We start from the raw sequence: 27,919 nt of genomic DNA, 5'->3' as shown, positions 1-27,919 counted from the left end.
CATGTTTGAGACCCCTGATCTACAGTATATAATTTTTCCCGGTCATGCCCCACGTCAGCCGAACACCAGATATAGTGACAACAGTATTTAAATTAAAATACTTTTCTATAAGCATCCTTCTTTGTCTTTGTGTTGTGCTGTCCTGTGGGATTTGGTTTAATTCTTCACGGTGGGGAAACATTGTGATTAGAAAGCAGGATCATTTCCTCCTGTGTTCTCATGTATCAGCTCCCCTCCCTTTGACCACAAGGAAAAGAATGAGCAGAGAAGGAAGGATTAACCTTCCCCTCAGATACCTTGCTCTCCCTCGGGATCGTAATTCTTGCACCTAACAGCTTCCTGACTGGGTGACATTTTCACCAGTGCTGACTTAAATGCTAAAGAGAAGAGCCGAGGAGAGCATTTCATTATAGGGTTTCTTTTTCTTGCTAACTTAAAAAGCCATAAGGATGAAAAAAGCCCCATTCGCATCCTGTCTGACCCCATCGACCCCTTCCTGACGGTTGCCTAGGCAACGAAGAGATAAGCCAAAAGGGGTGGAACGGTGAACATGTGAGGCTATTAGTCAATGAGCAGACATACAGTTAACACTTATTTAACTGTATGGATGAACACCTCAAGGTCATGGCTTGTGACCTGCACGGTTTGACAGAAAATGACATATGCTGGTGTAAGGAATATTTTTTAATTGTGACGGCAGTATGGTACACCTGCACAATCTCAGGAGATCCAATACAAAAGCATACAGAGGGATACTTGCATAAATGTGGCATGACTTGATTAACACATTTAAGACAACTGGCCATGAGTTCGAGTTTCCGCAAGACTTAGTGAGACGTATTGTTCTGATAACTTTTTTTTTTTTTTTTTTGCATGGTGATACAAAAACCATGAAACTTTTTGAATTGGATTCAATTCAATTTTGGTCAGAACCTGAAATGGGTTCAGGGGGTCGTGGGCATGCTGGAGCCTATCCCAACTGTCTTTGGCCAAGAGGCAGAGTACACCCTGGACTGGTCGCCAGCCAATCACAGGGCACATATAGACAAACAACCATTCACACTCACATTCATATACATTCATAATTAACCTAGCATGCTTTTAGAATGTGTTTTTCTGCTAATTTACATTTGCCATCGGAACAAATTTGGCTTTTTTTGTGACTATTTGCTGTCTCCAAAACTAGTCTCTCCGATGGCGTTTCCACATCAACTGGTTCTGATTAACGCGGATCTATCCTTCCACCTGATACCAATGCCTGATTATGGCAGACCCCATTTCCTTACTTCAGGCCTATCCCTCGTCTTTCCCATGCACTGATTATTGACCTTCAAGCTCAAAAGGAGCTTGCAGATACTTTGAAGATTTCTTAGAACATCTCACCAAGCACTCCAGCAGTCTGGCTGGACGAGATATAATGATGAAGAGCTTCTTGACCAGCTCGATGACGAAGGTCAGTTCGGAGCTCTCTGAGCGTTCGTATGCCTGATGGATAAAGGCATATGGACATGATAACAGGTCAGTAAAAAAATAAATAAATAACGGTAAAGCATCAATCGCTATTCAAACTCACATCATGTAGAAGTTTCTCCAAGTTCTCCTGAAGTTCGCAGAAGTAAACACTACTGATGAGACCCTCTTGTGATTTAGTCAGGCAATCTCGGGACAGCTCGGCTATCTGGTGATGGATGAAGCTGAGAACACCGTCGGCAAGCGGCAGAACGCTCTCTGGAGAGTAGTTGTGGATGAACTCTGCTAGCCTCTCCTCCATCTGAGCTGTGGCCTAAAAGAACAAACACATATATTAATAATCTATTATTGTATTATTAAGTGTTAATCACACTAAACTCATGCAAAGTTAGTACAATACGCAGAAATTGTAATTAATAACGGTGAAACGAGGTCCATTGCCAGTCAGCATATGGAAAGATAGTGGGTTCATGTCACCACTTGAGTACAGGGTGACGGTGATGTGCGTGTGTGGGTGTGTGTGAATGAATGACAACACATGCTCTAGCACATGTCGTCATGAGGTGAATAACACCCTACAGTGAATGTGACAAACTTCAGATGCCATGTTTCTCTGAATAGAATGCAATATGGAAATATGATTGCCGTGTGTGTGTGTTTGTAAAATACCCAAATGTCATCACGAGCAGTATTCTTCAGAAGGAAACAACTCATTAGTTTACTTGGCTGTTTTAAAAGAGGATTTCAGAGGGTAAAAGTTTAAGTCTGGCTGGTGCTTCTCAGCTTCTCTAATCCTGTGATGTTTCCGATGGACAGAAAAACACAGAGCATTAATTATGGCGGGGCCGTGGCTGTGTGTCAGTACATTTGCATAATCAATCAAGTGATGCTGTGAGGACTTGTCATTTCTGGCTGCAGGTATTTAATAGGCCAAGCATGAGGAGATGATTCCTATATCCTGTCGTCAGACATGTGGAGCACACTTTGAGGCAGATCAAGCTCACTGTGATCGAGTTTTTTGGTGTTGCAAAGTACTGAAGATGATCAGTTTCTACAATGTAGGTTTCCTCCACAGTGTGAATGGTTGTTTGTCTATATGTGCCCTGTGATTGGCTGGCGACCAGTCCAGGGTGTACCCCACCTCTTGCACGAAGACAGCTGGGATAGGCTCCAGCATACCTGCAACCCTCATGAGGGTAAGCGGTATAAAAATGGATGGATGGTACACAATAGTGGATTAGTAACTAAATATATATATTTTTGGTTGGTTAATGCCACGAGTACATTGGAGAAGCCCCACTTGGGGCCCTTGGTGGTTCTGTGATAATGGTTCCTCACCTAGCTCCTCTGTGCTCAGCCATTTTAATTCAGCTACATTTTAAGCACTTGAGTTGTATTTGGCATGTATGTATAAATTATAAATTATTGAAAAAAATTCTATAGCAACTTTAGTAAATAATAATTATTAATAATTAATATATAATTATAATATATAAATTAAATTAAAATAACATATATAATTATTATAAATAATACAATATAATATTATATTATACTATATTATATTATCATAATATAATATTATTGTATTATAAATATTAATATATAATTATTCAATTAAAAAAAGGTTTAATAGTTGAAGAACAGTAAGAACGGTAAAACAGATTTTACATGTATAAGTTTACCAAGCAAAGCTTGTCGGTCTTAGGTTGTAAAAGTTGTCGGTTGTAAAAGTTGTCCACTTTATAATTGCTTTATAATCAAACTGGATAGGACAAATATGCCGCTAAAAGTCACAAATAAGTCACAATTCACAGTTGAAACGGTCATCATTCGTGATGTCTCGCAAGACCTCAGCTCAATACGTATCAACATATCAACTATGTGTTTGTTTTGTTATTGTTTGGCGTTTGGAAAAACAATGGCATCTCTGAAGGTCCACTGTATTTGTTAGTATGTACTGAAATGTTTGCATTTTCACATAGCACTTTAGCACATAAACTTTAGAGCAGTAGTTAGTTTTTGAAGGGGGCATGACAGCCACCCTATGGAGAAAACTTATTTTGGCTGCTTGTATCCACTACCTTGTCCTTCCGGTCACTACCCAAAGCTCATGATCTTAGCGAGGATAGGAACGTATAGATCCACCAGTAAACTGGCGAGCTCCTGTTGTCAGTCTGAAGAGGGCAAAATGGGTTCCTCCCTCCTATAATAATACCATTCATGCAAGGTGCTGAGTGAGTTGGGTGGCAGACGAAAGCGGGAATATCACATTTATTTATTATTTATTTATTACTGATCCTGACTGTGTTCTGCGCCACTCTTTTTTGTACTTTGTATTTTTGCCTTTTTTTGGTTACTTTATACTTTAGTGTGGCTTTGCCCAAGCTTGTGTTGTGATTTTTTGTTGTACCTTTGTCCCTGTAGCAGCCTTTGTTTGTGCAGATTTTTTTAAATCGTCACTTAGAAGTTAGACAACATGTCTGTGTGAATATTGACTCCAATTTTTGTGCAGCTCTAATTACACATTTAAAAACTGAAAGATTGGACTCAACCTTTGTGACGTTTAGTGTTTACCCTCAAAGCCATTTGTGCTCGTGCTCCTAAGGTTTCTGCTCCATCTGCAGATTTGATTTTGTTTGTTGTCTGCAGAGCCACCCCTAAGGACATTATCATGACACAGTGTTTCCAATGTTTCCTATTGTTTCTCTGCAAAAAGCAACTAAGGACTTTGTCTATGATTAATACAGCAGAAATTAGTCCCCATAAGAATAATATTCCCCAATGCAAGATACTTTAATATTGATACATTCTACTTCTACATTATTTATAATGTATTATCTGAATAATTATTCAGTTAGAACTGTATGGGCAAATATCTATCTGAATAATTATTCAGATAGATATTTTCAGATAGATATTTGCCCATACAGTTCTAACTGTATAAATTATAATAGTGGAAAACCTTCTACAAATCTTTTGCAACAATTAGCAAATAAATGAAGAATCCTTTTATGTACACAATAATACATAAATGTATTAAGCAAAAAAGCAATTACAGCACCCTCATGGGTCAGAAAGTGAAGTGGTAAAAATAGTATTATGACGCAGTGCAGTTATACACTATTATTATTTTTGTTAAGATTCACTGTGTAGGTGTAACCAATGAATTGGACAAGTGACTACATGGCATTTAGCTGATTTACTACATTTATGACTTGACAAATTAAAGTCAATGTGTGAGAGTGTTTTTTTTTCTATATTGAGTCACAGCTTGTTTGCGTGCGTGTGTCTGACCTTGGGAAAGCGTTCCTTGTACACATGGTTCATCATCACTATTTCATTGTCATAGCAGGAGGGCGAGCGCCCCGGGCTGTGGAGAGACAAAGACAGTGCAGGAGTCTAATACACATCACCCAGCGAGACAATCAAAAGACTCAGTAAAAACAATAAAGGACAGTCAATGACGGCAGGCAGCGTAGAAATGGAGCTATGTGGGGTTTTTTTTTTTTCCACTTGAGAGACAAAAAGAAATCATTCACAGCTTCCACACATCTCTATTCTGTCTGAATTTTATGCTAATGGACTCCAGAAATTCACTATTCTGTTTAATTAATGGAGCTGTCTTGCATCAGTCAATTCCAGCCTATAAAGCTGTTAGAATCCCTTCATTCGACTACCGTATATGTAAACTCCAAATGCCCATTGACTCAAATAGCGCATATTATGATGAAAGCTGTCTTGTGGGTAAACACATTACAGTCGAGCTGCATCAGACTAACGCAATGTAAATTGTAATAATAAGCCATGTCGAGGTAAAATACAAGACTGTAATTTAGGCCATGAACTGTTGTGGAAATGAATACAGCAGCTGAGTAAGTGGTTGAGGTTGGACGCCGGGGTGTGCACACCAGCAGGGTGCACCTAACATGCACGCTAAAGTGGAGAAGCTGCTCTCCAGGAGCACCGCAGGGTGCAAGGATATTCCAGTCAATCACAAGAAGGAAAGTCTGCAGAGCCGAGATGTACATACAGTAGTAATCTGGGATTTACGTGTTATCTAGTTAAATGAAGCAACTGAAAAATGTATATATCAAACAATACTATATTACTTTGGATACATTATTCATTTTATTGTATTTTATAATAGTGTTTGGCCTGTGTGTGTTATTTTGTTGCAGGGAAGTAAGCTAAAATGAAGGCTGAAAAAATTCAGGGACCTATAATTAATTTATCTTTACAAGAGTTGCTGCTGAGCTTGTTACTGTACTTCTTGTTGTACTATTTATATGCTATAGTACTATTTTTCTGTTTGTTTGGTTAAATAAACATTCTTTAGGCAGTTAAAAAAAGTTAAGTGTTTGCATTATTTTTTATTTTATTTTTATATTTTACCCTAATGTGTACACTTTTACTGCAAAATATCGTCTATCAGCCTCCTTAACTGATAATAATTGATATCAGTCCTGACAAACCCACATCGGTCCATCTCTACTTTTAGAGAGAGAAAACGGGTTAGCATGAGCTAGCTAAGATTACACGTTTGATGATAAAGCCCTAAAAAAAAAAAAAAAAAGAAACGCCAACACGGTTTCATTACAGTATACAAATTTTTTTCTTTCTTTGGGCTTATCGCTTCAGGGGTCACCACAACAAATCAATCTCCTCCATCCAACCGTCTACGCCTCCTACCTGGCGGCTCTAAACGCAGCATCCTTCTACCAATATATTCACTCTCTCTCCTCTGGACATGTCCCAACCATCTCAGTCTGGCCTCTCTGACTTTATCTCCAAGGCCTCTAACATGTAATGTCCCTTTGATGTACTCGTTCCTGATCCTATCCATCCTGGTCACTCCCAATGAGAACCTCAGCATCCTCATCTCTACAATATTGTTATTTTAACAGCTAACACGAAAAACCTGATTTACCTCGTGGAGTAACAACACCTAAGTGTTCGAACCATCTCAGTCTGGCTTCTCTGACTTTATCTCCAAGACCTCTAACATGTAATGTCCCTCTGATATACTCGTTCCTGATCCTATCCATCCTGGTCACTCCCAATAAGAACCTCAGCATCCTCATCTCTGCAATATTGTTATTTTAACAGCTAACAAAAAAAAACCTGATTTACCTCGTGGAGTAACAACACCTAAAGCCACTTCAACGCAACAGATAGAAGAGTGGATACGACTATCTACAAAGATTCAACAAGATGCTCGTTTGCTGTCAGCATTTTTGACCTGAGGACTGGAGAACAAGTCTTATGTTGAAAGACGTAGCCACCCAATGACAGCGAATGTTTGAAATAATAGTACATCCTATGACCCTATGGGTATGCAAAATTATAACAATTGTGCAAAGATGAGTGGGCCAAAATTCCTTCAGAGGGCTGACAAACATGCAAAAAGTAATACTCATCTAACCATCATAATTCATTTGAGTGTATTGGTTTAGACATGTCAGCATTCTGGGATAAGTGAACCTCCCTGATTATTTAAGCTTTAATTAAGGCAAAATTACAGCCTGCCACTCAGTATTAGTGCCATGACCTTGGTGTGTGTATACATAATTTAGAAACCAGAATGTGTTTGATTTAGCCCATATAAAAATGCATATAAAATAGATTTTCCATGGTTTAAAGCTTTTATTATCTAAATAAAACTGTTTAACTATCATTAAAGAGAGTGTTCCAAAATACTGACATTATTTGTAGTCTAATTAAGCTGGATGAAGATGAAGCTGGAGTGAAAAAAAACTGTTTACTATGCAATAACTGTTTTGTAATACTGCCACCAATAGGACTGGGGTGGAACTGCATGGCTTGGCAAATGTTGATTTAGCAATCAAATGAGTCAGATGGACATGTCCAGAACGGTTGTCCCTTGATAATTATCATGAAAGTAATAGTTCATCAGAGCATCTTACCTGAGGCTCCGAGAGCGAGGACGGACATGCGGCGAGCGGCGGCCCCCGTCATCATCCGTGATGCTCTCTGTGCTGCCAAAGTGCTTGGAGAGGAAGTGCAGCTCGTCCATGGTGGGCTGGAAGGGCAGCTGGTGCAGACGCTCCTGTGATGAGCTGGAGGACTGTAAAAGAAACCAGAAGCATGAAGAAAAGATTGCTTTTGTTTCTTTTTTTTAATTACGTTTGATTTCCGTTGCTCCTTTTATCCCAGTGAGGCAGCTAATAATTGATGTGAATGAGAGAGCGGAGAAGAGAGGAGGAGGAATGGTGAGCACATTGTGTACTCTCATGTGAGTGGGTGCAAACATCGTTGCAAAGAGAGTGGCGAAGGAAAAGAAAAGAAGAAAAAGCAGGGGGGCTAAACCAAATCACATAGATTGAAAAAAGGTTCAACTCTGCAGGGAACGAAAGAGTCTCTCCGAATAAAAGTGGCCTGCTGCCTTTGGGGGAGTGAAAGTAGCTTGAAGGCAGGGGGAACACCAGCTCGGATCAATGAGAGGCTGACTGAACACACCTCCTAACGGGATGTCATGCCAGGCTTTGACCACACAATGATTTCTGCTGTAAAACCCATTAGGAACTCGTCTCAGCCACTTGGAAGCTGCAGAATGAAATGACGGGAAATGCAGGAAGTCCAGTATAGAGCGCCGAGCCAGAGGCTTCCCTGCTGACAAGCGGATGAAAAGACATGGACAGGAAAATGTCTTTCACGCAGTGCTCACTTTCTCAATTTAATTGTGAGGTTTCATCCCCACGCTTTTGTTTATTTGCCTTCAACCTATATTGTTTAAATATGGTGTTAAGCATCAATGAGCTAACAGCAACAGAAGTAAATGATAGGTCTATTGAGAATGAATCCTTGAAGGAGATCCTATACAATAAAACAAAACAAGCAAATTGGGTTTAATACATAAAAAATAATTTCGTCATAAATAAACCACATAAAATAAAATAAAATAAAATAAAATAAAATAAAATAAAATAAAATAAAATAAAATAAAATAAAATAAAATAAAATAAAAATACACACTCCCAGTCATCAATAAACCCTGAATAGCTTACTTAATTGAAATGCTTATTTAAAAAACATATAATAAAAGAGAAGCATATAATGCTAAAAAAGTATACCGATAATTCAACATTTTGAAAGCATTACTTCAGTTAAAAAAAGCAATGTCATTTTCTATACAAATAAATTAATGACAGTATGTATTAAATGACTATTTACAAAGATATTAACATTAATTTAATACATTGTAGTTATTTGTTGTTAATATTATAACGTGTTATTATTCCTAATTTTAATTTGATTAAAAAGCTTTAATCGCATAAGTCAGTGCCATAAAAAAGAACAACTGTCATTCCCTAATGGAAATATTTTTGCTCAATCAACAAACAAACAAAATGCTATTAAATTCATTTTTTTTTTAATTTAATGTCATTTTTTATAAAATAGCATCAAAATAATGGTAATGTAATATCATAACATTACAAGTATGGCTATATAATAAACATCTTTGAAGTATTGTAATCTTCAATAACTGCACTGAGCATAGTATTCAAATGACCAAGTACTTATTACAGAAGCATCCACACATCTGTTTTCTATAGGAGGACAAGCAGGACTTCGGAGGAGAGGCGGAACAAACCCCGGACTGATCGCCAGCCAATCACAGGACACATATACAAACAACCATCACAATGACATTACTGACACGTATGAACAAGTTAGAATCTCCAATGAACCTAAAATGCATATTGTCGTGGCACATGCACAAACCTTCAAACTCCTGACGGCAAGGCCAGAATGCTAATCAATAAGGTCAATAACCAGAACAGTCCTAATATTGCCCAGTTGGTAATGTTAGTAAAATATTTGTACATTTACCCAGCAAAGTGCTCTATATATTCCAATAATTGCACTGCCATGCCCTGTAACGTCCTGTTTTTGAAGGTTTTATGCATGCACTTGAAGAAGATGTAGGACACCTCCATACACACACACACACACACACACACACACACCTTTCATCTCCTCTGATCAATATGCAAGGCCAAAGCTCCAGCTAACCAGGCAAATAATGGCTCTTATAGGTAAGAAGCAGCAGAGTTATAAAAGCCGATGGAATGAAATTGGAAAGCATGGTGATGGAGGTGAGGTGGGCAGGAGCATGTATAGACTGCAAGATTAGCCTTGTGTGCTAGTTCATCATGATGGATCATAAATCTTTACAACCTGAAGAAATACAGAAATACAATAACATCCCGAAGAAACCAAACTAAGCTAAATCTCTTAAATATTACAAAAGCAAACCATTTCAGCTTGAATAGGCTTCTAATCACCTTTGTGACCTCTCCCTCAATCAACTATCTCCTCCTGTGGGGACACGGCGAGATGTAGGGAAACAATTACTGGAGCAATCTGTGACCGCAAGACACAATTTATTTCAATTATCTTTGGTCCTCTTTTTTTCAGCGATTATCTGCAGACAAATCAGGTCAATAATTTCTTGTCTAAAGATAAAGGGTTTTGTCTTTGCTTTTTTTTCTGTTAAAAGTGTCTTTGTGTATGGACGGGACTGATTGTGTGCCGTGAAAACATTTCGATGTGAGAAAGAAGAAACACAAGGGGATCAGGAAAATTCAAACCATCCTATGCACACATAATTCTATGAAGGAAGTACATATTCATGCAAAAGACACCAAATCTTGGGATCTCATATGGTTAGAAATTGAAAAAAAATATTTTTTAAAAATATATTTCAGTATTTCTTCGACAATAACACTTACCGTCGAACTCGGTGTATTGGTGCCATATCCCGAGGAAGGAAGGGAAGCCAGAGACCATCTACGACCATCAGGCCTGAGGAAGAAAAACAAGCGTAAAAAATCACGATGTACTGTAAAAAGATTTTTCTTCATAACTTCAAACAACCCATGTAATGCACACACACATTAGGGGCATGGAAGCAAGACACGGTTGCATATGCAAAGAGTGCATTTCCCCTCCAGTATGGAAAAAAATAATCCTATCAACAATTTCACACAACTGCTTCTTGCTACACATGTAACCTTTTAACCCCCAACAACAAAAACAGAGATGCATACCTTCTAGAAGAAGCGAAGGAGAAGTGAGCAGGTCCACTTGGGGAGAAATTGCGGGGGCTATCCAATGGGCTGCTTCCTAGTAACATACGCAAAAATGGAAAGTACATTGTGAGTTTTGAGGTGGAAAACAAGCAGAGGATCCCTGAAAATTTGTGGTTTCTGGGTTAAAAATAAATAAATATAAACTATACTGCAAAATAATACAGCATTAGTGATGTAACGTGAGCATATGACGTTACAACGTGATATCAGTGCAGATTGGTTTGCCCTCCGTGTCTACAGAAGCACTAGCTTCTACAGTCACCTCGTTACAATATGGCCTCAAAACCAAAATTACCCCAAGAGCGCAGTGACAACTCATCCAAGAGGTCACAAAAGACCCCACAACCACATCCACAGAACTATAGACCTCACTTGCCTCAGTTAAGGTCAGTGTTCATGAGACCACCATAAAAAAGACACTGGGCAAATATGGCTTGCATAGCAGAGTTCCACACCACCGCTCAATTTTGACCGAAAACATCTTGATGCTCCACCCTAGACCTTGGGAAAATACTCTTATGGTTTGATGAGACAAATATTGAACTTTTTGAAAGGTGTGTGTGCTATTACATCTGGTGTAAAAATAACGCCACAGAAAGAGAAGAATATCATACCAACAGTAAAATATGGTGGTGGTAGTGTGATGGTCTGGGGCTGTTTTGCTACTTCAAGATATGGAAGACTTGCTGTGATAAATTAAACCATTAATGCTGTCTATCATAAATCCTGAAGGAAAATGCAGAGCCATCTGTTTGTGACCTCCAACTGATACCAACTTGGGTTCTGCAGCAGGACAATGATCCAAAATACACCATGAATACACCATGAACCAAGACTTGGTTCATGCTGGAAAATGTGGCTGAATTACAACAATTCTGCAAAGACGAGTGGACCAAAATTCCTCCACAACACAGTGGGACTCATTGCAAGTTAGCGCAAATGCTTGATTGCAGTTGCTGCGAAGGGTGGCAATAACTTTTTCACACAAGCCATGTAGGTTTGGATTTTTGGATTTTTTTTTAACTCCAATAAAGTTTCATTAAAAAAAACTGTTTTTGTGTTCAGGTGTTATGGACTAATATTATTATTTTTTGAAGATCTGAAACATTATGTGGCAAAAAAATAATGGCCTCAAATTCAGAGGTGCTGAGTCTCATCCCAGAAGCTTCACACGCAACTGTAAACGGCCCCAGTGAACGCTGAAGGTCACATCTTGATAATGCCATCAGGACCTCATCATCCGCAAATAGCAGAGATGAGATCCTAAAGCCTGCAAAGTGAATACCATGAACGCTTTGGCTGTGCCTTTAAATTCTGTTCATAAAATGGATAGGCTCCAGCACCCCCCGCGACCCTCGTGAGGAAAAAGCGGAATGAACTAAACCAGTGACAAAGGACAGCCATGGTGGAGGCCAACGTTCACACAGAAGAGACTTGACTTAATGCTCCAGCTGTACAAGGACCGAAAGCACATAGTCAAATGCAATCAGTTCTATCTGATACCAAATCAAGTCAGAAATGCTAGTTTTATCTCAGAATGACATTATCAGAATCAATATGATGGTACACTGGCTGTAAAGAAGAGAAGAGCATCTATTTTTGTTGCAGTGGTATCCCGGAATCGCCTTCTTTGGTGGTGTAATTGTAGAATTTTTTTTTATACTGACCTATGTGTCCAGGCAGTGGAGAGTGTGGCCTTGGCAGGGTGGGTGACGTACTGGTCAGGATGAGGCTTTTCCTGTTACTTGTTCTGCAACTGGAACATAAATAGGAATTATTCATGTTTGACAGCATAACAACATACTTATAGTGTATAGTGGAGTCCTACGTATGTACAATTCAGAGGTCACAGTGTTGATTTTTGGTCCCCAAAACATCTCATTGTAAGTCGGAAATAATTAGTAAGTCTGTGACAATACAGGTACAATGTACGACCCAAGTTACCATAGTGGGGTACACGTGAATAAAGATTTTAAAAAAACATCTTGACTACATTAGTGGCAAACACTGAGATTTACATAATGGCATTGAATGCCTCATGTGAACAGCAACAGTAGGTATGTAGTACCGAGCAGAAGAAACGTTATCTGTTCTGCGTGCGTTAGATGAACAAATAGGTAATTGTGATGATGACGCTGTGCATTCAAAGCGTTTAATTTGTAAGATTTTGAAAATCTTGAAGATCCACTTTTCTGACCTATAAATGTTGTTAGAATGTTGTATTCTCATTTTAAAGCTTCAGATATTAAGGTTTGCAAAACTGAATTCTCAGTTTCAGAGAGTTTTTTTTCTCACATCCGATCACTGTGACATCACAATGAGCCTTATGAGAAATCACTCGCTCCATCCAGCCTGACTTCCTTCAATGGGCGTGCCCAGGTACAAGCTGTACAAGCTAAATGGGGCCAATCACAGCGGAGTGGGCATGCCTGGCAGAATAAATTAAAACAGACCATTTTTTAAATCCAACTTTCCTCCATTTTGCATCACTCAGAATGGTGTTGGGAAGTAAATCACATATTTCTTAATATAGCTCACATGACTCACCCAAAGCCTGTATCTATATAATCTATATCCTTGTCTCACAGCTCTCCCAAGACCTTAACGCTCTTTTATTCTGAGTCTTGCTTGTTGTAGCGCAGCGAAACATCAGGCCCCTTGCAGAATTTTAGCAGTGGCAGTGCCGCCTCTGTGACTCCGATGGAGGGAGAGTGTGTTCACCCTTGCAGAACGAGAGAGCGGTGTACTGAAATATTTAAGGGAAATGCATTAGCTCTAGATGTGAGGCTGGAAGATGGGGGGAGTTGGGGTGGGTGGAGATAGTGGGAAGGGGCAAGACCGAAAAAAATGACTCCTTTCATTGCTATTGACACATGCAGCACACACAATTTCTCATTCCACTCCATACTTAACCCCAAGTCTCACAAATGCACATTTACATTTGCTGACATTGAAAGGCTGAATCACTGAAGCAGACCCCAGTCGGGCATCACGCTCCAGTGTATTTTTTTTTTTTAAAGCCGATTCATCAATCAGCTCTTCTACAGGAGGCCTAAATGTGAACCAACAAGTAGCTGTGAGTCATTACAGCATAGGCAGGCTGATGTCCTTTAGCCAATCATGTTGCTGCATCGTTTTCAGTGATTAATGTATTAGCATTATGACTCTAAATTCACACCTATGCCACCCACTAATCTACACTAATTTTTCTTGCAGCTGTTGGCTCTTTTCCAACATTAAAGCACATATGATTGATGAAAATAATTCAGAAAATGCGCCAACACAGAACTGCAGTTTGCCGTGCATGACCTAAAAAAGTACCAAAAGTGAACCATGTGTTCTTATGGCATGCACCCGCTGCGTATCAAGAACCTGTCGGATCTACTCTGACCCCACACACCCCCAGCATGGACTGTTTTCTCGTCTGGCGTCGGGGAGAAGGCTCTGCAGCATCGGCTGTAGAACAACCAGGTTTAGAGACAGCTACTTCCCCCTGGCCATCAGACTGCTCAATGCCAAATAAGCCCCTCTACCTGCCCACACGCACAACAAAAACTTTAAATTATTGTTATTTATTCTAAATTATTTAAATTATTTGTACAAATTACTGTTTATACTGTACATTGTTCATATTTGACGTAATCTATTTATTCTCTACATTACTATTTATTATGTATTATTACACGGGAGCCAGGCAACAACATTTCATTGGCAATTTCACTGCTGTGTTATTGTGACAATAAAGAAAGTCTATCTATGTATCTATCTATGCATTTATTCAAAAACACTGTGACCACACACATTGCGTCTTGTTTTCAAAGTTTAGACAGACTTTTTAAAATTGTGACGTGTAAGAAGTAAAAAAAAGTGACACACAATTAAGTATAAATACAATCATAACATTAGCAAAGTGGAGAATCATGAATCCAACATATAAGAAAGAATGAAAATCCAATTATTCCTTTCCTAAATATGTGAGCCTTTTATAAAGAATGAGTGGAGTGGAGGGAGGAAGGGAGGGTACGGAGGAGACACTCAGATGCTGTTTCATTCTAGTTCGTTACAAACTTAATTTTAAAGAGTGGACGGTGAGAGTCTGTCAATAATACAATCATCATTACAAACGCCGACCCAGCTCACTTTCTATAATGCGTCTCTTCTAAACTGCTCCCTTTGAAACCTATGTTCAATTGGAACCTTTACTTTACAATTTTATTGCAACTGATGTGACCTTCTTACTTTCCGATGACTTATTTCCTGAATTCAATCGTGTTTCTCACCTTCCAAGTGGACTGTTAAGGGTATCTTAAAAGACGTTTTGCCTCTCATGTGACCAGGATTCATCAGTTCATGCTCAAAGACTAGGTGGGACACACCATTAAGACTAGATAGGACAGCTCTGATCTATTAGAGAATAAATAGTTTGGTCCAGTCCAGTCCAGTCGTGATCAAATACGATGACCTGAATAAATGAGAATATTACAGGTATTTTCCTTATCAAGGTTTTGACACTATTTTGAATGTTTGATTGATTATTTTGGAACCGTACAGTCTGAAAGCTTATTTTTCTGACACTCCCAAATACGGAGTGCCCTTGAACACCTCATCAGTGCAGGAAGCATAGTGCTTTATCGTTCAGTGTGCATGAACAAACACATAATATACACATAATAAAGATGATTAAAAGATTCCCTGGCCAGAATCTGTCTATGGTGTCCCAACTCTGAAAACAAAATGCAATCCATTCTTCTCAACAGACAGAATCACTAATGAGTGAATGCTTATTTTGGGCACCGGATTCCATTTTGACATTGGATTTCTATGACTTACCATGGGAAAAAAAATGTTGAAATCCAAACTATTCAGGAATTGACCAGCATGGGACTCATTATTATTAATAATATTAATACTAAAACCAACAACAGTATTTTTAAAATAAAAATGGCAATGAATGTATATGCAAAACTAGCACGGTTTAAAAATGCACGCACAAAATTTCACTAGTGATGTCACAAATTCAACATAAGAGGCTCTCCATTAAAATTACAAATTAAAATCTCCATTAAATTACCATGGTGACAACATAGAAGCTTATATACGTTAGTGTCCAATCACCATCATTTTGAAGCTGGTCTTTTAACATCAAACACCTACACAGTGCTGCTTTAAGTGCAAGTCTACAAAGAAGAGTAGGAGAAATCTACCAAATAAAGACGTCCTCTTCTGGTAAAGCCCGAGCTCACAAATATTGCAGAGCTAAAAGTAAAAGAACAGAAACCAACTTGTGCAAAGTCAACTAAAATTCCCATTATTTCAGAAGTCTTGAAAGCCACCACTTAAAAAGTGCTATCTTTTCACAAGATGCCCAAGCGGAGATTCGACCCACGTCTTCCTGATCTCCTGACTGTGTGGCCAACATGCTAACCACAGCCACTTCCATATTACTATACTGATGCCATCCCCATCGCCTGCAGGGAGGATAATTGCTCGTCAAAGCTTCTGTAAGAGTCATTACTGCAGACTTAACCTTTGACACTCCCATCTTTTGTTAGTATATATAATAGAAGTATATACCGTATATAAGAGAGTCATTCATCATTTATTTCAATAAAATGAACCGAGACAAAGAGGGAATTAAAATACCGATTAAGATCGGACATCACCCACAGATTCAAGTGGATTAACATAAGATCCATTAAAGGAAATGGAAAAAGTCAAGTCACTAAGCTGATATACTGCTGACTCACAGGGCACAGAGGACGCCACACACTTCCTGATGGCTACGCCATCGATCTATTACACACACTTCCTGTCAGGTGACGTCTCTCCCGCTCTCTTTGCCAGTCCCTCATGTCCTCTTAAAGGTGAGTGCATATTTACACGTTTGGGAACTGGGGTGGAAAATAAAAATCAGAAAATGGGACCCCTTTAGAGGGCTACACTGTAGATCAGGGGTCTCAAACTCAATTTACTTGGGGGCCACTGGAGCTCGGGTCTGGGTGAGACTGGGCCGCATCAGGTTTTCCAAAAAAAAAAAAAAAAACCCAAAAAACACATTTATTAAAAAAAGAAAAGCTCTGATAAAACATTCCACTGTTCTCAAATATCTTACTTTTTATTTTTCTACACAAAATAAGATGAAAAATAAATAAACAAATCAAGAATAAAGAAAATCAATCAGTCAGTAATAAATAAATAAATATAAAAATAATAATAAAACGGCAATTAATAAAAACTTAAGAAACCACATATAGTTGGTGGGTAGACAAATTATTTTTTTCAGATTAAAATGAACAAAGCATTATTAGAGCCCTGTAGACATGACAAAACACGACTATAGTCACATTTATACTCTTTTTATTTATAACATATTGCGCAACTGCAGGGTCTTGAGACACATGCTAACTCGCAAACTAGAGAGCTAGCGACCAAAACGGTAGCCTTCAAGTTATTTCCTTTAAACTTAAATAGCCAAAAACTTACCACTTCCACACGGATAGTGAGGATAACTATTAACAGTTATTTAACCTTTAACATGAACATTAATCAAACGTAATAATTTTTTCTGGGTACATGATACCATACAGCATCCATATCCAACATTAAACTTTCATATCAAGGCGGGGGCCTCAAACTAGTGTCCTGCGGGCCACATTTGGCCCGAGGGCCATGTGTTTGAAACCAATGCTGTAGATGTTGAATATAACATCCGCAACTGTGTCCACAATTGCAGCCAATTTGTAACTAATTGTAATATGGCCAATTGTAATTCTAACCAATCCAACCCAAATTCATAATTAACGACCAATTATAAAGTATGGTTTTGACAGCAGCATCTGCAATCGCATGCGTTTCAGTGTAAGACGATCAAAGACAAGCACAGTGTGTGATGGTTGGGCTCAGCCTGACTACCAGTCAACAACAGATGGTAGCGACATACAAACAACAGGAGCAGAAGAGTTTCCATAGTTTCCATGTTTGATGCTGCAGTGCTTTGCCATACCAGTACAGCGGCTGTCATAAAGGGAGCGGCAATGCAATATACATGTAAGATCCTACCGTCATATGCGTGTAACAAGAAGCATGTACAACATATGTTCATGCATTAGGTTAAAATAAAATGCTGCAATTCCCTTTGTGGGTCAGGGGAAGACCTTTGACACACTTTTTTTTAATCAGGCTTTTAACTAATATTTTTAAACTTTTCTTTTGTTTTTATCTTTTTAGTCCTATTTTATGCTTTTAGTCTTTAGCTTTTAACCATCCTTGGGTCCCTTCGACACGGCTGGCTGGGGGTTCCTCCCTTTAATGTGGGGGTCCGCCCGTCTGTCGGAATCGGGGGGCCCGGGTGCTGGTCCCCAGTGTGGACGGACCCAAAGGTGGCGTTTCCTTGATTCTCAGTGCCATGCCATGTCTCCCTACTGTGTGTGATTGTGTGATTGTGTGTGTGCGTGTGGGTGGGTGTCTGGTATGGGCTTTCTTAGTATTTGTTTTTCCTTTTAATTGTGGTAATTGTTTTTAATTCTGTAAAGCACTTTGTGTTGCATGTCTTTGCAGGAAAAGTGCTATACAAATAAAGTTGATTTGATTTTGATTTGACACAAATCTACTCATGGTTTTCCACTCAGTACTAAAATACTAAAAAAGTACTATTTCTATCTTGAACGGGCCTTTATTGTTATCAATTATACAGGAGTACAAGCAAAATTGTGCAATCATCCATCCATACCTATACAAAATACTATACAAGTGGTGACAGGACAAGATGATTGGACGATGAAGGAGGGGTATAACAATAGAATTAGGTAGAACAATCTCCTAAAATGAAGGATCACAGTGTGGGACTGTTAAAAAAAAAACCTCAGCATACAATTTGGCATACAAGTATAACACAGTGTTTACACACATAAACACAAGACCAGCGCCACTAAGGTAAAAGGGTTCCCAATGCGGCCAGCAGCCAACCACTGCTACCTGCAGCCAATTACGGCGCAAGGCTTGGTCCCTGTCATGCCAGCATCTTTGAGCTCAGCTCATGAAAAAGTGTTATATATATATTTTTTGAGCGTAATAATTAAAATACTACACGCTGTTGACTGTGAAAAGCAGGGGGGGGGAAACCTCCTGGTTCTGTGTTACTGTGTCAACATGTAAACAACTGTAAAATAGCAAGAATAGAGACAAGTAAATAGACTGAGAGGGTATAATCATGGGCACAGTTAACCTCAGTGGGCTTCTCTTAAATGTAGGCTGAGATGTCGTCCCCCCCCCAGCTGCGCCTTTCAACCCACCTCTCTTTTTCCTCGCTCTTCTGCCTCATGCTTTCTGTCTGTCTCTTTTTTTTAACGGTCTTTCTTTTAGCTAAGCCTGTTTGGCAGTGTGCACAAAACATTATCTCACCAGCAGCCAGGAAAACAGCCATTATAAGCTCTTTAGGAATGGCGATGTTAGTCAGACTGAAACATCTGAACGGGCATAAAACGGATTCAGATGAGATTTTGTGCAGACGTTTGTGGTGGCCTGGCGGTGAACTCTTATTGACTGTGTTAATCCCCTTTCAAGCAGGGTGACGAGACAATTTGGTTCATCTCTGCAGCATCTTGGCAGCCATAGAGACGAGTGTGGAGTGGAATGAATATGCTGCATTCAGGATGACTTGCAATAACTGACAAATTACTATTTGAATTCAATCCCTGGCCTGCACATTGAAATGACAGCCAATATAAGAGCTCATGGACATCATTAGGTCTATTTAGTGGCTTCAATTGAGTAAATTTACCTTTTTTTACATTTACTTAAGAATAAGAAAGTACATTTATTGTAGTTGGCTATTTTAAGAGATATAAACACCAACTTCTAAATATGCAGATGTAATGATGCTCATATTAATTCCCATCTCTGTAGTATTTTCTGTTGGATGATACAAGCATTGATGGATATATTTTGCAAGCATAGCCACAGTGGATATGATGTAAGACCACCTAAAGAATTCACCCTTCCTAAACAATTAACCCAGGGGTCTCAAACTCAATTTACTTGGGGGCCACTGGAGCTAGGGTCTGGGCAAGGCTGGGCCGCATCAGGTTTTCCAAAAAAAAAACAAAAAACCCATTTATTAAAAACAGAAAAATGAATAAACTTTGCTTTGGTTCCAATTTTCTACAAGAAAAGCTCTGATAAAACATTCCACTGTTCTCAAATATCTTACTTTTTATTTTTCTACACAAAATAAGATGCAAAATAAATAAACAAATCAAGAATAAAGAAAATCAATCAGTAATAAATAAATAAATATAATAATAATAATAATAAAACGGCAAATAATAACCACATATAGTTGGTGGGTAGACAAATTATTTTTTTCAGATTAAAACGAACAAAGCATTATTAGAGCCCTGTAGACATGACAAAACACGACTATAGTCACATTTATACTCTTTATTTACAACATATTGCGCAACTGCAGGGTCTTGAGACACATGCTAACTCGCAAACTAGAGAGCTAGCGACCTAAACGGTAGCCTTCAAGTTATTTCCTTTAAACTTAAATAGCCAAAAACTTACCACTTCCACACGGATAGGGAGGATAACTATTAACAGTTATTTAACCTTTAACATGAACATTAATCAAACATAATAATTTTTTCTGGGTACATGATACCGGGAGTATTTCCCACTATAGGCCGGTGTCTAACCTCCCATTTCTGTCCAAGATCCTTGAAAGAATTGTAGCACAACAGCTCAATGACCACATGGCTTTGGGTGATCTTTTTGAACCTTTTCAGTCTGGTTTCAGGGGAAACCATTCCACTGAATCAGCCCTTGCAAAAGTGACAAATGATCTTCTTCTTTCTATGGACTGTGACACATCTACAATATTGTTATTACTTGATCTCAGTGCTGCTTTCGACACTGTCGATCACTCTATCTTACTGGAACGCCTTCAAACATATGTTGGTGTTACTGGTCCGGTACTCTCTTGGTTTAAATCTTATCTTGAGGATCGGACGCATCGTGTCGTCTGTGATGATATGACTTCAGAGTTCTGTGATGTCACTTGTGGAGTTCCACAAGGTTCAGTGCTCGGCCCTCTTTTATTTAACATTTACATGTTACCGCTTGGCGACATCATTCGCAAACATAAGATTAGCTTTCACTCTTATGCTGATGACACTCAGCTTTATGTCCCACTAAAGTTAACTGACCCGCACGACTGCTCTAATTTGGAGGCTTGCCTCATTGATATTAAACATTGGATGTCCTGTAACTTTTTACTCCTGAACTCTGATAAAACTGAGATGGTGATTATCGGCCCTGCTAAACAGAGCCGCCTGTTTAAGGACACCACTCTGAGTTTTGATAATAGTATAATTTCCCAAAGTGACTCTGTAAAAAATCTGGGTGTGATATTGGACCCGACTTTATCCTTTCATAAACACATTAAGAATGTTACTAAAACAGCATTTTTTCATCTTCGCAATATTGCAAAGATACGACCTATTCTATCAACTTCTGATGCAGAGACCCTAGTCCATGCATTTGTCACGTCTCGCCTTGACTACTGTAATGTACTGCTTTCTGGTCTTCCAATGGCGAGTCTCAAAAGCTTACAGTTAGTACAAAATGCTGCAGCGCGACTTCTTACAAGGACACGTAAGTGTGACCATATTTCACCAATACTAGCCAACCTGCACTGGCTCCCAGTTCACTTAAGATGTGACTTTAAGGTACTGCTTCTGGTTTACAAAATATTACACGGGTTGGCACCTTTTTATCTGGTGGACCTAATTGTACCCTATGCTCCGTCTAGAAACCTACGCTCACAACACGCCGGTCTTTTGACTATCCCGAGAGCCAGAAAGAAGTATGCAGGCTCTAGAGCCTTTTCCATTCGGGCCCCAACGTTGTGGAATGATCTACCTGTTAATATTAGAGCTGCTACCTCAGTAGAAATGTTCAAGTCCCGACTTAAGACTCATTTCTATACTTTAGCGTTTTGTTAAAAATATTCCCCGCCTGCTTTGACTGCCGCTCCTTCTCTCTCCCATACCGCCCCTCCGGCTGAGGGGGCGGGTCCAGGAGAGGCTGTTTTGGAAGTCTGCCTTGACGAAATTGGACATCGGACGTGGCCTACCTTGGAGGCGCTGCAGCAGAGGGATAGTGATCATCTCAAGACCCACGGCTGCCCAATTGTCCTAATGGCATCACATCTTGGACCTGGACTATTATACTCTATGTTTTTATTTAACTGTCACATGTAAACCTCTCCACATCCATTGCAGCCTGGTCATCCTAGAAGGGGGATTCCCCCATCTGCGGTCCCTTCTCAAGGTTTCTTTTTCCCTAATGGGTTTTTGAGTTTTTCCTTGCCCTGATGGGGGTTCAGATCAGGGGATGTCGTCTGTCGTCTATTGTCTGTCTTCTACTGTTGCCTGCTTGTTAAGCCCTTTGAGGCTCTTTTGTGATTAAGGGCTATATAAATAAACTTGACTTGACTTGACATACAGCATCCATATCAAACATTAAACTTTCATATCAAGGCGGGGGCCTCAAACTAGTGTCCTGCGGGCCGTGTGTTTGAGACCCCTGATTAACCGGAGGGGTAAGGGTAATAGTAAGACCCCCACATCACCCCCCCATCATTCAATGCTTGAGCTCTACCAAAAAAATTCCACCTTTAAAAAAGATGATGGATAATAATGATTAACATAATTACTTTTTCTTCTACCTTAATACCACTCATTTACTGTATCCCTGAATCCCCCCCCCATATGGCCATCTTTCCATTTCCTCTCATCTTTTATCTATGCTGTGTTTGATAAAGTCGCTATATTTGTATGTTTGTTGCTGTATGTTAAGCAGCTCATTCTTGTTTCCACTCATGGAAATACTCACTTTAGTTACAACTGCACTTAATATGTCCTTAGTTTTACTAGAAATCGCAGATGAGCACAATGTATTCTACCAGGCACCTTCCAACTGATACTGTATATCAAGGTGACCATTATGTCAATTGAGAAGGTAGGCATGTGTCATAAACATCACTTTCTCGCTGTCATATGACATCAGTCAGCTGACATTAAACACCAGTCCTGGTTTGCTGTTGTGCCTCCGTGGCAAAGACACACAGAAATACAACTTGGACCTTTATTGTTCTGATTATGGATAAACTTACTCAGTGGTAAGACACCTATATCTATAAGAAAAGTTATCCGTTCACTTCATCAGGAGATATGGGATTGGCACAAATCGGCAATGTTTTTTTTTTTTGAGCATACGCGGGGTCAGCATGGCACAAATAACAATAAAGAAGTAATAAATAAAGCAACTAATTAAACTTACATGTGTGAGGAAGCCAGAGCACCGGGAGAGAACCCACACAAGCAGGTGGAGAACTTGCAAACTCGGAAAAGGGGTTTGGATGTGCTAACTAAACTGCCATATTTTTCCACTCCAACCACAATAATAAACATATTAAATAAATACATATTTAAGCATTATCTTCTAAAAGGCAGCTATTGTATTGAATCACATAAGATGTTGCAGATGTAACTGGATGGTGTGTATAAAAAAATGTATAAAAAAATAATATTCCCATAGAGATGACTACCATCTAACAACAAACACACTAATAGAGCTACTCTGGCAAGCACTCCATAGAGATGATGAAATGGAAAGATGGGAGACAGATGGTGGACTTCAGGGACACAAATTCAAGAATAGAGTGGATGAGAGACAAAAACAATGGAAGCTGAGGGTTCAGGCTAAAAAAAAAAAAAAAAAGTAGAGGGGAGGGGAGAGGGGGGGCCGGATAACGAGTGGCACAGAGGGAGAAGAAAAGCCAGGAATGGTGCCAGGCAGACAGCACTCTCAGCACTGCACTGCCCACTGTTGGCTCTCCACTACACAAGCACTCCCTGGACATTGCCAATCATGCTAGCTTGCTCTCACACACACACACAAACACACACATGCACACACACAAACACACAAGACAACTGCCAAGCATACCTTGGCCACAACACCCACTTATATCACTTAACAGGACACTGACTCTGACCATAGCATACGCACCAACAAGTATTCATGTCTAAGACGACACCTTCATGACCTATTTACCGACAGTCTTTTGGCCCCTCCCCTTAACCATCACAGCTGACCTTGAACCAAACGCCCAGAAGTAAAAATCCTAACCTTTAAGTTTTTACTCCCAAAAGGGTCGTTTGCTCCAGTTGGTGTCTATCTGGGACCCACAAAGATATAAAAACAATAACACACACATAGCTTGGTATATAGATGCATTGTGTTTGTAAATTAAGAAAGCCCTTACACACAAATGACACACACACACACCATATTGTTGGAGCTAAATGGAGACAGGGCGACAACTGTGAGACAGCACGATAGCTGGCAGGGACAACGGAAACATCAGCGGAAAAAAAAAAACACACACACATACACAAGAGTTGACACACGGAGCGTACATGCTAATGAACGTAAGACAGCCCGACGGCGGTGGTGGCGGCGGCGGTCACAAAGAGACATGTTGTTACCTTTTTGTGCGTCGAAACATGTCGCTATCAGGAGAGGTTGTGTTGGCAGGTGAACATGAGCGCAGCTGAGCGTACGCACAAACACACACACACACACATACACACACACACAGGCAGTCAAGAGGCAAGCACTACAGTCCACGCCAGTATGTCTGCTCAACACACACACACATTCTCCAATGTGCAGGAGGGAGGTAAATGAAGAGCATGATATTTGGAGATGTCAGCAGGCAGAGTAAGGACACGTTAGACAAGCAAGGGCTGCATCCCTTCTTAGGTTTGTGTGCTCATGGATCATGTGCCAAGGCAGGAAGAGTGCAGGGAGGGAGGACAAAGGGGGGAGGAGGGGGCGAGTTGGAGACCGACAGACGGAGAAGAGCAGAGGGAGGAGGGAAAAGGGTGGGGGGGGTGCAAACACATATCGTATAGATGGGAGATGTGAGAGTGGATGTGAGACATGACAGAGCAGCAGAGCAAAGACTCATTTGAGGAGGGGGTGGGGAAGTTCAGGGGGAACATGTGTTATTGTGCAGAATTTGACTTGCAAGAGAAGTGGGTGGCACTTTTTTTTTTTTTTTGAAATAAATGAGACCCCAGGTGGGAGTCGGTGTACTTCTGATTAGCAGCCAGATGAATTGGACATGAATTAATGAAGCCAAATTGCTTGTGCAAGTGATCAACATGGCATTATACAGTATGCACAGATATCATTTTTGAAACATGTTCTTCTAAAATAGAGCCATAATGGAACACTAGGACTGCACCAAAAAAAAAAAAAGGACGGTAAGCATGTTGTTATGAAGAAGCCACACAAAGCTGGATAATTCTACGACAAATTACAGCCGTGAACTGGTTCAAGACCTAAGTGAATTTCCGGATTCAATATTCAATATTAATAAACTGAATATTTTCATAGTTGGAGCATAGAAATCCCCATTAATGACTTTTTCAATACAGTTTTTACCATCATTAGAGCCCTGTACACATGAAATAACAACCCTATGGTCACCTTTACACTCATATTATTCTTTGTTTACACAACATTGCACAACACTAATGTGTAGGCTACAGGATCATTTGACATAAGAGTTTCGGTAATGTTTTATCAAAATACAGCCAGATACTGTAAGTATTACATTTTATTATCAATATACTTCTTGTATGATCACAGTATGTATATCAAATGATAAAACGCTGTTAGATGTTTTTTAGAGGGCTTCATAGTCATATGTATGACCCAATTACCTTCATTGCTAGCTTGATCATATTAACTTGTTATAATACACAGATGATGAATGCCATTCCAAAAATGTAAGCACCTACATTTTAATTTATTTATTTATTGTAATTTATTTATTTATTCATTCATTCATTTTCTACCGCTTTTTCCTCACAAGGGTCGCGGGGGTGCTGGAGCCTATCCGAGCTGTCTTCGGGCGAGAGGCGGGGTACACCCTGGACTGGTCGCCAGCCAATCACAGGGCACATAGTATAGACAAACAACCATTCACACTCACATTCAATTCATTTTTATTCATTTACATTTTAAGATAAGACTCTTTAAAGAGGACCCATTATGCAAATGTTTTGCCCTTTGTAATGAGTTGTGGTCTTCTATATAACCTACACAGAAAGCTTTCTAGATCTTTCAGATTCTGCACCTATTTGTGCAGCATTTCCATGGATTTCCTGCTTCCGACCCGAACAGTCTGTTTAATTTATTCGACCCACAGCCCACCTTCAGGCATGTCCACTCCACTGTGATTGGTCACTCCTGAGAACTTCCAGATACGTAGGATCGAGTTTACTTAATGCTGGCTATCTGCAGCCCATATAAAGAAGTCTGGATTGTACTGACGTCACAAAAAATTATCTGAAACCACGGAAAACCTCTTCATGTGAAACTTTGACACAATATATCCCCCTCAAAAGAAGCCATTCTTCCAGTCCCAGTGAAATGTCAGACAGGACGAGCACTGCTATATACCCTCCCCCCTTTTAAGCTTTAACAAAACCTACCAAACGTTAAAGCTGACACGGGCCGACAGCTACACAGTGATGCCAAGAGGACTAATTGAATAATGGATGCCGTTTCTAATGTACAAGTCTGAATGGATGAAATATACATGATGAGGAAGAGATGGGGGTTGATGGTGCCTTGGTGGGGCAGGGGGTGGGTGGTATGATATGATAAAAAAATGTTCTCATGCTCAATATTTGCATGTCTGTGGGTCAAGACGAAATAATAGTCCAGTGAGACTTGACCTCCAGCCACTGGAGGACCAAGCAAGCTCAGGCATGTTCCTTATTGTATCTGCAGCAGCAACAGCTCTTCCCTCTCCATATGGGGGTCAAAAACCACAGAAGAACACAACAGGCCAAGGACATGCACATGCAGTAAAACTTAGCATGGCAGTAATTAATGCACTGAAATGCACAGTGTGGGCATAGACTGACGCTCTTGTTACCAGACAACATCCCTGCCCTGCAGGTGTTTGAAGAATACTGAGTGACACACACATACACACACACTCTCTTTTTCTATTTAGCCATGCATTATCATTAAACCATCTTAAATTGCCAGCACCCTCTGCTTATAACAATTTACATGAATAACAGGCAGATAACAGTGTTCAGTAATTAAATGTATTCATGTCTGTAGGAAAGATTTAAAGAATTTCAACACCCCCAAATGATGATAATGTCAGCAATGTGAGAGAATTACACTCTTCCCCAAATCCTGTCTGGCAATGTCAGCAATTTCAGCATTGGAGACATTTTTGGTTTAATTTTTGAGGCTGCAAAAATCCAGCAGCAGGGATTCAACTCTCAGAGAGATAATTACTGTTAGAAAAACCAGCGCGAGAGATAGGCACAGTGAGTTTCAGCACCATAGACAGAGACACATGCACACATGTTCCAGAAAATAATAGTGGAAGTCAAACTCCCTGAAGTGTGGCCCCAGGAGCCATTTGCAGCTTGTAGCTCTGTTTTTATTGTACCTGCACTGCATTCCAAAAACACCATGAAACAAGAAAAAGACCATAAAACAAAAATGGAAAAATATTAATCTAAGGACTTGAAAATGTTGATGCAATGATAATGTTGACTCATTGGTTTAAAATGGTGTCTCCTGCATGCTTTGATTTTGCAGCCTCTGACCCTCGGCACTTCTCTCTCCAAATGTTGTACAATTTGGAATTCCATCAAAATGTTAATAAATGACACTAAAAAATCATGCTGTATTTCCAGATATTATTGTAACAAAGAAAGTGGCTATTCAGTACAATATGGTTAAAAGATTTTACCATGCAGCAGTAACATCTTGCATCAGTTAAGAATATTATCTAATATAAAGTGTAAGATCTTAGTTTTGGGGCGGTACGGTGTATAGTGGTTAGCGCGCAGAACCTCACAGCTAGGAGACCAGGGTTCAATTCCACCCTCGGCCATCTCTGTGTGGAGTTTGCATGTTCTCCCCGTTCATGTGTGGGTTTTCTCCGGGTACTCCGGTTTCCTCCCACATTCCAAAAACATGCTAGGTTAATTGGTGACTCCAAATTGTCCATAGGTATGAATGTGAGTGTGAATGGTTGTTTGTCTATATGTGCCCTGTGATTGGCTACCAGTCCAGGGTGTATTACATGTTTTATTCATGTAATACCAGTCAGTTTCTTTTTACACCTGAAGACAGGTAAAACTGATTTTTCAAAACCTTAATGCCAGTAAGTTAATAAAGGTTTCACAATGGGTGTCAATTTAATGGGTCATTTTCAACCT

At 39.6% G+C, this 27,919-nt stretch overlaps 1 protein-coding gene across 3 annotated transcripts in view; it reads right to left on the bottom strand.

Moving 5' to 3' along the window:
* The window catches only part of LOC131140282 (microtubule-associated serine/threonine-protein kinase 1), a 61,664-nt gene that overhangs the window by 21,055 nt on the left and 12,690 nt on the right, over positions 1 to 27,919 (bottom strand). For 2 of the 3 annotated variants that reach the window (XM_058090587.2, XM_078793324.1), the window contains exons 3-9: positions 12,254 to 12,342; positions 10,545 to 10,620; positions 10,227 to 10,299; positions 7,398 to 7,558; positions 4,768 to 4,843; positions 1,574 to 1,783; positions 1,384 to 1,485 (exon numbers count right to left, since the gene is read on the bottom strand). In XM_058090587.2, coding sequence (XP_057946570.2) covers positions 1,384 to 1,485; positions 1,574 to 1,783; positions 4,768 to 4,843; positions 7,398 to 7,558; positions 10,227 to 10,299; positions 10,545 to 10,620; positions 12,254 to 12,342 — 787 coding nt within the window. Of the gene's footprint in view, positions 1 to 1,383; positions 1,486 to 1,573; positions 1,784 to 4,767; positions 4,844 to 7,397; positions 7,559 to 10,226; positions 10,300 to 10,544; positions 10,621 to 12,253; positions 12,343 to 24,139; positions 25,389 to 27,919 lie in introns of those variants that run through there. The other variant, XM_078793325.1, reaches the window with a different exon arrangement.

This window comes from Doryrhamphus excisus, linkage group LG9 (assembly GCF_037039965.1).
Source record: "Doryrhamphus excisus strain RoL-2023G ecotype Guam linkage group LG9, RoL_Dexc_Guam_v1.1, whole genome shotgun sequence".
In the NCBI taxonomy this organism is placed as follows: Eukaryota; Metazoa; Chordata; class Actinopteri; order Syngnathiformes; family Syngnathidae; genus Doryrhamphus; species Doryrhamphus excisus.
Note: the sequence above shows the minus strand (reverse complement) of the source record. Positions and strands in the feature narration are given on the sequence as shown.